This window comes from Asparagus officinalis, chromosome 4 (assembly GCF_001876935.1).
Source record: "Asparagus officinalis chromosome 4, Aspof.V1, whole genome shotgun sequence".
NCBI classification, from domain to species: Eukaryota; Viridiplantae; Streptophyta; class Magnoliopsida; order Asparagales; family Asparagaceae; genus Asparagus; species Asparagus officinalis.
The window spans coordinates 51,342,739-51,353,388 of record NC_033797.1 but is presented as its reverse complement, the minus strand read 5'-3'; the positions used below and the strand labels follow the sequence as shown (position 1 = coordinate 51,353,388).

At 33.1% G+C, this 10,650-nt stretch overlaps 1 protein-coding gene and 1 non-coding gene across 4 annotated transcripts in view; both read left to right on the top strand.

The window, feature by feature from the left end:
• Window positions 1-234, top strand: part of LOC109837442 (mitochondrial carnitine/acylcarnitine carrier-like protein) — a 6,672-nt gene extending 6,438 nt beyond the window's left edge. For all 3 annotated transcript variants that reach the window (XM_020405685.1, XM_020405684.1, XM_020405683.1), the window contains exon 3: window positions 1-234. This exon is cut by the window's left edge and continues 447 nt beyond it. In XM_020405685.1, coding sequence (XP_020261274.1) covers window positions 1-31 — 31 coding nt within the window. In that variant the 3' untranslated portion in view covers window positions 32-234.
• TRNAM-CAU lies at window positions 1,309-1,395 on the top strand. Its single transcript is given in 2 exon segments — window positions 1,309-1,346; window positions 1,360-1,395. It is a non-coding gene; the product is annotated as a tRNA-Met (tRNA).

The following is a 10,650-nucleotide window of genomic DNA, read 5'->3' as shown; positions in this document are numbered from 1 at the left end:
CAGCCAATGCAGCCTGTTTTCTGGCGTATGAGATCACCAAGTCCAGTTTAGGGTGATTGATTCTGGGGATGCATTGCTGGTATCATTCTTTATGTTTTAGGTTTTAGTTTCTGAATGGTCATGTGTTTTCTGACCATTTATATAAACTCACATTTCATGGTTGAAAGCATTGAATGGGCATTTTATTGAACTTGTTTTATCAGGTAATGATCTAAAAATTAGTCAGTTCTACTACATTTCTGTAAGAGTTTATTGCCAACAGATCTGCTGGAGTATCACCCAGTTGCAAAGAGGCCCTTTATAGTTCTGTTTGTTGCTAATAGACCCCTGTACTTCTACTTGTTGCGATTAGACCCCCTGTAGTATTGGCCAAAGTGCAAATACACCCACTTAGAACCTTTTCCGACCCTTTTAAAAGTTTAAAAAAATAGCAATTGCGTGTCTATCACCACCAATGGAACTATAAAGAGTCTGTCCGTCTCTTCAAACATTTTCAATGATTTTAAGAGTAAAAAGAAATCACTCAGGGGGTCTATTCACAACAAGTCGAGTAGGACTGAAAGGGGGGGTTCTTTTCGCAATAAGGTGATACTATGGCGGATCTGTCCGCAACCAACCCTTTCTGAAAACTACACTCCCTCTACAGCAATGCTTGTTTCTCATTTGCTTGTAAACTACTGGCGCAATCAAGAAAACAGGCAGTGAACTCTTTAGAACCGATCTTCTCATCAGCGAAGACCGCATCAAGAAATCACACATGTTAAGATTTTAAACTTTCTTATCCTGCTTGGACTGATGGTACACAGACCTCATGCTAATCGGGCAAACCACTCAGTTCGCAATATTTGTATAATGGAACACAATAACAATCAAGCTAAGTAGAACCCCCAACTTATGTCAATTATATTTTGAAAGAAATGATTGATTAGACCGAGGAAAGTAGAAATAAGCTACACGTTACACTTGCCATGTTGTTGGGTTTGGATCCCTTAAGGATTCATGTGTCGATCCAATGAGAAAACGAGTATATTTCTAGGATGAGTATCGATAACCTATTCAGATGTGTGATTCGAAAATTCTAAGCAGATTTTGCTCGGTTAATCAATTAATTATTATACATTTCCTCCCCCTCCTCGGCTCCTCCTCCTCTTACATTTACAGGCTTATCCCATGAGCAAGTAGCAACCATCATCTCTGGTCATCAAGTCAACAGTTAAACAGAACTAGTTGTCACAAAATTTGCGCGGAAGAGGTTCAACGTTGCTGGCCAAGTTACGACATGGTGGCTATCTTGCCCGCATAACAACTGGGGTGGTGGCGCAGTTGGCTAGCGCGTAGGTCTCATAGCAATTTTGAGTCATCCTGAGGTCGAGAGTTCGAGCCTCTCTCACCCCACGTCTTTTTTAATTTCCGAGTTCCAACTTTTTTTGAATAATAATTTGTGACAATAGAAATCTTGATTACTGAGTAAAGGTTCACTTTCATGCTTACAGACTACAGTCTCTTCCCATCATTACAGTAGAACTAAGCTACATACGCAGCGGGATGGTAATATCTGCATGTTAACGAGTTGTGCATCTTCTGAGTTTATTTTCTGATAGCCCAGCATTTTGAGGGTTGTCTGAAAATTCTTTTTGAAGGTTAAGTGACTTTTCCAACTTTTGGGAGGTCAGCTGAACATAAAAGCTTTTTTTTTTTTTTGGGAAATTTACCCTATTAGTTAAACGGAGTGGAACAAGCTTTAATGGACCGGTTATAAATATCACCTTGAAGATGTGACTAAGCTTACGACGTCATCTCATACATCAGTGATTGTTGCGTACAAATTCCCAATCTATTGGGAAAACTTTCATATATATATATCTATCATCGATCATTATAATCTTTATTGTTCCCTATTTCTTTTTCTGTATATATAGTGGTTGGAATGTTGTAATCAATTGAACTGGTGAAGCATCTGATCCGATTGATCGTCCTATTAATATTACATCCTCTGGTAAAAGATGGATCCACCGTATAACTTTTCTGAGATATGACCTATTTGTTTAATTCATAGTCATTTTCAATATGAGTCGCATCCATAAAATTTTGATATCACGACTTTCATTAATAAAAGGTCAAAATAAAAGTATCTTAATATAAGAAACACAATATATACATCCATTAATGATGATGACGGAACATATTCACCTATTCCTTTTCCCCCCGTCAATTTCATGGGGGGCTTTCCCATCAAGTGGAAAAGCTTTTATAATCTCCAAGAAAGAGAACTAACATCACTCTCGTATCATCCAATTAAGTGATTTTTGTCCAATGGTTTCTCTTCCTTTTGTTGGATAGAAAGACTTAAAAGATTTTATATGCAGAATCTAGAATCGAGTAATTTAGCTTGGTCTCAAGTTTAACATCAGCCTCTCATTTTTCTGATAAAATAGTTGCATAATATACACTCTATATCCAAAACAGACAAAATTAGAGGCAGCCAAGGTGAGGGGCCAGCCCGCCAAGCTGATGGGCCAGCGCACCCAACCTCTTTCTCTAGTTTCTAAAAGTATTCTCAACCAGAATTTGAGGATAAGTTAATTAACCAAGACTACATGAGAGAGAAAAGGACCCTCCAACTCATTGATTTTGAATAATAATTTGTGATTACATATCAGAAAACTGAAGTTAATATTTTTCTGAAACAAAAATATTTTCGAAGTTGAATTAAATGTAACTTATTGGGCACCCCTTTTCTTCATTTCCTTCCTTACTTTTTATGTAAGTTATTATTAGCCGACTCACTCATTAGTGTATATATATACACATGTATTTAAGTTTTTTATTGTTATATGGTTAATTTTTTATTATAAATTTATTCAGATATATAAACCCACATTACGTGGTTTAACTTCCCCATAACAGTTGTTTTTTTAATGGAACCCTTGTAGCAGTTGTTATTCGTCACCACCATAATCATTGCTATTATTATTGTTTTTATTGCTACTATTATGTTATTGTTGTATATTATTATTTTAAATTATTATTATTAGCATTCTTATATTTGTGAATGGTAGCTTACATGCAACTTGCGTGAATGGTCCCATATTATTGTGATGGCGCTCATAATTCGAGCTTTTTCGTCAATTAAAGCTATCAATTTGAGTACTAATCTTAAATGGGGTTAATCATGGTGGGTGTCCAATGTCCATTCGGTCCGCAGAGTTAAGACGCCTCTTGAAAATCACCTTTTCCCGCAGATAATGACATTTTTCCGAGGTCCAATACTATTAAAATTTCTAGGGAGCTAGCTTAATGGGGAGAGTTGAGTAGAATTCAAGACCAAAACTAGGATAATTTGTGGAACAAAATTTTAATGGTTCGTTAACGATTTCCATGGTAGGATTTTCTTTCTCCCTGCTCTGGTCCTTCTCATGGCATTTCTGGTTACCTTAGATGGAGGGCGAGTTAGGGCCGGATCTGAGATTTTAGGGGCCCTGTGCGAAAAGTAAACACATGGCCTTTCTCTATATACAAAATATCAATAAATTCCAATTCGAATCCTTAAAATGCTAGGGAACAAAATGTTACTGATCAGACATTAAAATGTACCTGAATTTTTTGCATCTGCATAATCTTTAACATACTTTTCAAGTACTATTGCCCATTCTTCATCTCTTCGGTCACCTGAATAAAATGTTACTGATTAGATAAATGCATGTAGTCACACCTTAATAAAGCTTTACAATAGAGCAAATAGTCCACAATAAGAAATACTTGCATATTATGTTCCTCTTGTATCTGTGCTTACCTTCATAAGAGATATCGAAGCCTTTAGCATAAAAAAGTATCATCGAAAAGTTGTCCTCCTTGCATTTTTAGCCGTAAAATCACTAATTAAGCCCTTAACATCAATTTTATCTATAAAATCATTTTCAATAGATATCAAAGCTAGCACTAATTAAGCCCTTAACATCAATTTTATCTATAAAATCATTTTCAATAGATATCAAAGCTAGTCCATTTAGTCTTTCTTGTGACATGGTCGATCTCAAATAAGATTTTAATAATTTTAATTTTGAAAAACTTCTTTCTGCAGATGCGACTGTAACAGGCATAGTCAATAATATTCTATAAGCAATATATGCATTTGGAAAACAATTTCGTATTTTTAAGAAATTCAGTATATCAATAGCCATCTTTGTTTCTTTTGGTAAAATATTTTGTAAGATTTTTAGTTCTCCAAATAAATCTTTCCCATCAAGATAAGAAAATGTTTTATATTTTAGAACAATTTCAAGATTATCACAACATGCTTTCAAATTATTATCATCTAATGAACTTAACTTTTCTGAACCAAACAAAAATCCAAAAATATCTTCATATGCTTTATATTGCTCAAATAATGAACTTAACTTTTCTGAACCAAACAAAAATCCAAAAATATCTTCATATGCTTTATATTGCTCAAATCTTTTCTTTAGTGAACCAATACCTTGATCTACAATATACAAAAAATAATTGATTCTAAAAGATTCTTCAGCTGATTGTGTTGTCTCCTCATTAACATTCTCATAAAATTGTCTTTTTCTACGGATTTGACGTTTTACTTGAAATACAGAATCAATTTTCATTTCAGTAGCAATTTCTTTAGCAACTGTCACAGCTTGTGTGAGCCCAACTTCTCTATAATCCTCAAAAAAACCTAATCAATCCTTTTACTTGATCTATAGCAATATCAATAAGCATGTCTTTAGATTGTAAATATTTGCTAATTAAGTTAACAGAAAACAATATATCATACCAAATAATCATACTTAATAAAAATTCAAAATTTCCAATTCCATGTGTTGCTAAAGAATCTGCTTTACTCCTTATTTTGGAGTCATTATCAGTTTCTGCTAACTGAAGTAGTGCTTCTCTTATTTCAATCGTTTGGAATCTAATTGCTTTAATGCTTTCAATATGGTTTTCCCAACGTGTAGCCGACAATGGCTTCACAGTTAAACCTTTTACATTATTTATCAAAATTTTTCATTGCTTTGTTGAGTGAGAAAATAATGTATAAATGCGTTGTATCACTCCAAAAAAGTCTTTTGCTTTACCACAACAATTTGCCATATCACAAAGTGTTAAATTAAGACTATGACAACCACAAGGCGTGTATAATGCTCTAGGATTTATTTCAAGTACTTTTTTTTGTACACCTTGGTGTCTCCCTTTCATATTAGACCCATTATCATACCCTTGACCTCGTACATTATCAATATCAAGATTAAGAGTTTTTAGCACATTTTGCAATTCTTCAAAAAGTCCTTGTCCAGATGTATCATTTACTTTTAAAAATTCTACAAAAAATTCTTCTATTTTTATCGGGCTTGTAGAAATATCGACACATCGTAATATTAAAGTCATTTGTTCTTGGTGACTTACATCCGGAGTACAATCAAGTATTACTGAAAAATATTTAGCTTCTTTAATTTTTTGAACTATTGCACATTTGATTTTAGAAGCTAACATACTTATCAATTCATTTTGAATGCTATGACCAAGATAATGATAATGAATTTCACCATGGTCAATACGTCGAACATGTTCTTTCATTACCGGATCCCATTCTGCAATCATTTCAATTAGGCCTAAAAAATTTCCATTGTTATTTTGATAAATTCTCTCATTTGTTCCTCGAAATGCCAAGTAATGTTTAGCAAGATATTTAACAACAGAAATTATTCTTAGTAATACTTTCTTCCAATGTTCCTTCTCTTTATTAATTTGCTCTTGAATATTTTTATCGATTGTTTTATTTTTCTTTAATCTTATGCGTAAATCAAGCCAAGTACTCATGTTAATGATGTGTTCATTAGTTGTTTCATGTTCTTTAAGCCTAGCACTAAGATGCATCCAATCATTAAATCCTTCATTTATTAAAAAAAACTTTTCTTAAAACCATTTTTAAACAATTTACAACAAAAACAAAATATTTTATCGATATTCTTTGAATAAACTAACCATTCCCTATCACATTTCTCTCCATTTGATAAATGCCTAGTGTAAAATGCCGAAGAAAAACATCTTCCTAATTTATCTTTAGGACCTTTTTCGAATAATAGATCTCTTATAGGGCCATTTTCCACTAATATATCTCTAGATTTTGTGTCCAAATTATCCCAAGTTCTTGGATCATAAATATGCAAATTCATGAGCATAGGCTGACTAGGTTGTTCATTGCCTAAAATATTTTCATTTGCCTAAAATATTTTCATTCTCATTTTCATTTTCATTGTCAATATCAATTTCATTCTGATTCTGATTCTCATTTTTACTTTCATTTTCATTTTCATTTTGATTCTCATTTTTATTTTCATTATGATTCTCATTTTCATTATCATTTTCATTTTTACTTTGATCATCAATATTTTCATTCTCATATTCATTCAAGCCCAAATCATTAATGTTATCATTTTCAATTGACTTTTCAACTAAATCTTGTGTTTCTCTAACAATGAATTTATCAAGCGCTCCACTTTGAGTTTGGACAAATTGTTCAATTTTTCTTTTTTTCTTGCGTTTATCATATCCAGAAGGATACTTTCTTGGAGGCATTTCTATAATAAAACAAAAAAATATTATAATCAAATTGAAAGAAGTTAAAAGATTAGGAAGAATACAACCTAATTTGAAGCCTTAAATCAAGTGGAAGAGGTACTCGAGTAGTCTGCAAAAGATAGTTGACACCATAATAAACCTGTCTATAACCTGTTCATAAACCTGTTCAAAAAATAAAAGAAATAATAAAGGTCTCAATTGTAGAAATACAATTGCATGACACCATAAGCTCAAAAAAAGATGAACAGAACTATAAAGGAAAAGAGAATTACAGATGTCTATAAGCTAACATAATCAATAAAGTATTAATCTTTTATTTGCACAAGACATAAAAGAACCAATAACCCTCATCCACAGTAGTTTCTATTAACATCATTAATCACCAAAAATACCAAGATCCACCCCCATCCACTGATCCACAGTATCCACTAAAAAGAAAAAAAAATGATTTTTAAGATCAACTACAACACGAATTTAAAGGTCAAAAGACCGTAAGGCCCGTAACAAAATTAACTAAAACCTATAGTGGAAGGAAATAGCAATTAGCAAAGGGGGAAGCTTGGTCCTTAAACAAATCATTATCATTTATCAAGTAAGTTAGTAACTATAAAACAGATCTTAATTTTTAAGAGAACCCAGATCACGAAATATAGTATATTAAGAGGAAAACATCCAAACTAAGTAATTACTTCTGAGTTCTGACCAAATGTGTTCAAATTAGGATATACCCAATTAAGACATTAGGGCATGAGCGGCTATTTTTCTCTAATTTAAAGTAACAGATCTATTGAAAAAAAATATAATAAAACCCATTTTCTATCTAAACATTTAAAAATTAAAACCCATATCAGAAATCACAATTTCCGATAGTTACATGCAAAAATAAATCATGGGTTTTGGAAAAAATCGAAGGAGTTACCAGAAAAATCTCTGCGTTTTTATCCAGAGAGACTAGCCTGGTCGCTGGTGGCGATGGGAGCGGAGGTGTTGCTAGAGCCTAGGCCTAGCGGCAGGAGTAGCCTAATCACTCGATCGTTTGAGAGAGGAGGCAGTGGGGAGAGCTGGGGGAGATCGGAGTGGAGAGTCTAATCAATTGATCGTTTGAGAGAGCTCAGAGAGGAGGTGGAGGCCGGAGGGGACTGGGGAGGGATTGGGTGAGAGAGAGCTCAGAGAGGAGGTGGAGGGGACTGGGGAGGGATTGGGTGAAAGAGAGGAATAAATAAGGTTAGGGTTTATTATATACATATAAATATAAATATTTTTTTTTGGGCCCCCAAAGAATTGGGGCCCTGAGCAGTCGATCACCCCGCGCAGGCCCAAAGCTGGCCCTGGGGCGAGTTAGGAGTTGGGTGCTGTCCTTCTTTCTCGAGTTGGAGTTAGATGAGGGTCTATGCCAGCCAGTTAAAGTACTTAAAGTAGAAATAATGTATAACATGTTTTCCATTACCTGACATATTTCCAGGACTATTTTCCTGCGAGTATAAGTTATGGTATTAGTCAACTAGAACTAGAATTAGAATAAAATTTTATGGTGTTAGTAAACTAGAACTCTAAAAAAAAATTAGAAGTTGGATAATTATACAAATTTATCTTACTTTTTTAATTTCTCTATACAAAAATAAGAGCTCTAGTCTCTCAAATTATCCCACGTTTTAGCTCTAGATGGTAAAAATTAGACCCCTTCTATTTATTTTCTTTTTTTTATTTTTCATACTTTTTTCTCTATTCTCTTTCCTTCAAAGGTTACCACTATCATTAGACTATGCTATTAGATAGGATCGTGCCTCCTCTTACTCATTTCTTTATATAAATTTATTAGTTTTTTACCAAATGTTATATAATTGTATAATTAATTTAAAAGCAAATACATTGTAGATTCATAATTTATTAAAACCTATAAATCCTTTTTTTTGGGGGGGGTGGGGGGGGTGGGGGGGGGGGGGGGGGGGGAGCAAAAAAAAAGAAAATGTGGAAAACATTTTTCGGACTTGTACTATAATAATAATTAAAAGAATAAAGAAAACGTTACAACATATATTATAATAATAATTAACAGAGAACAAGCCAATAAAGAAGAAATATCTTATTTCTCTCGGCCATCTTCCCCTTGATATAGCCTAAAGATGCTTTTTAAGGAAAAAATTAATGTTGTGCTTCTAGAAATAAGATTCGAAAAATCACTCATAATTGATATATATGTTGAGAAGAGTACTATCATATATATAGGGTTTTTCATAGATACCATGCACATTTGTATTTGAATATTAATTAATATATAAACTATCTTTAAAGGGAATTGTGGTGCAATCAACCACTGGGAACCAATCTTTATTAGTGTATAGGAACCAATCTTTATTAGTGTTTACTCTAAAGAAGAGCCAAGAGACCTTGAATTTCCCCATCTTGACACATCAGTTTTTCCTTTACAATTTTTTCGCCACATGTGCATCCTTTTGCACTGTCAAGCTACATCTATTTTAACTTTAAATCTAAATCATTCATTTCAAACAACACAACTAAATCTTTCTCATATCATTAATCATCAATCACACATACGTTATAGCATTAAATCTAGGAAAAATTTTGTTACCAAAAAAACTCGGTGAGATCCCTATCCCAAAATTACCAAAAGTCAAACAATGATGATAAAAAATTTTATAGTTTTCGAACATTGTCTTCTTCCTAGACCATCAATTCCCTAGGCCATCAATTTTCGAGAGAAATTTCACAGTCATCAAATTTTTTTAATTAACCAAATTTTTTAATTCACATTTGGAAATATTTTCACCATATTACTTTGGAAGTATTCGTCATCTAATTTTTTTCTTTGTGGTTACAGATTTTCACGATAGTCTTCTTCACTCAAATATAAATTTTGGTGAAAATTTTCAACATATAATGATTTTATTTTATTTTTTGTTTAAATTTTTAATTTTTTTACTTCCTCCCGCGTTAATTTTTTTTTACATATTTCCATCCTCGACCTTTTCTTCCTCCACATGAAAATATTTTTTTCTTGCTTTAGATTGCTTCGGGTGTATTCATCACCTAATTTTTTCTTGATGATTACAAATTTGCAGGATCATCTTCTTCATTCAACTATAAATTTCGGTGAGAGTTTAAAACATAGTGAGGTTTTCTTTTTTTTTCCCTAATAGTTTTTCATTAATTGTTTTAATTTTCTATTGCATTATTTTTTAAAATATTTCCATCTCCAAGTATTTCTTCCTCTACAAGAAAATTGTTTTTGTAATAGAAAAATTCAGAGCCATCTCCTATTATAATTTTAATAGATTTTGTTAAATGCAGAGCAAATCAGGAGAAAAGGATATTAATTTTTATTGATATTGTTGTCTATATATACAATGTGAATAGAATATGTTATAGTACTTTACCCAATGTGGGACTAAACAAGAGTTGTGTATATAATATGTAACACCCCCCTCAAACTGCAATTGGATTGATTAATGATAGTTTGCCAAGAAGAAACGAATGTGGATGCATGGTATGAGCTTTGGTGAATAGATCTACTACCTAAAGATCAGTATTCACATAGGGAAGTCAGATAGTGCTAGGTAGAAAATGATGATGAGTGAAGAAACAGTCGGTCTCAATATACTTTGTTTTTTTATGAAATACTGGGTTACTAACACTTTTGATTGCGCTCATGTTGCCACAAAGAAGAGGAGTTGCCATTGTAGAGGGGATGATCATGTCAAGAAGGAGTCGTCATATCCAGAATCTCTGTGGTATTAAACACCATGGCACGATATTCTAATTTGGCATTGGAGTGAGAGACAATGTCTTATTTCTTAGATTTACAAGAGATGAGGGAGTTACCCAGAAATATGCATTAGCCAATAGTGGATTATCGGTCTATAGTCACCTCCTCAGTTTGCATCACTGTAGACACGGAGAGTGAGTGATGATGAAGCTGGAAAGAACAACGCCCTTTCTAGAGTCTCATGATGGTAGTGTAGAACATAAAGCAATGCGGCTTGGTGAGAGAAATGTGGAGCAACAACAAACTGACTGAGTACATGAATGGCGTGTGAAATA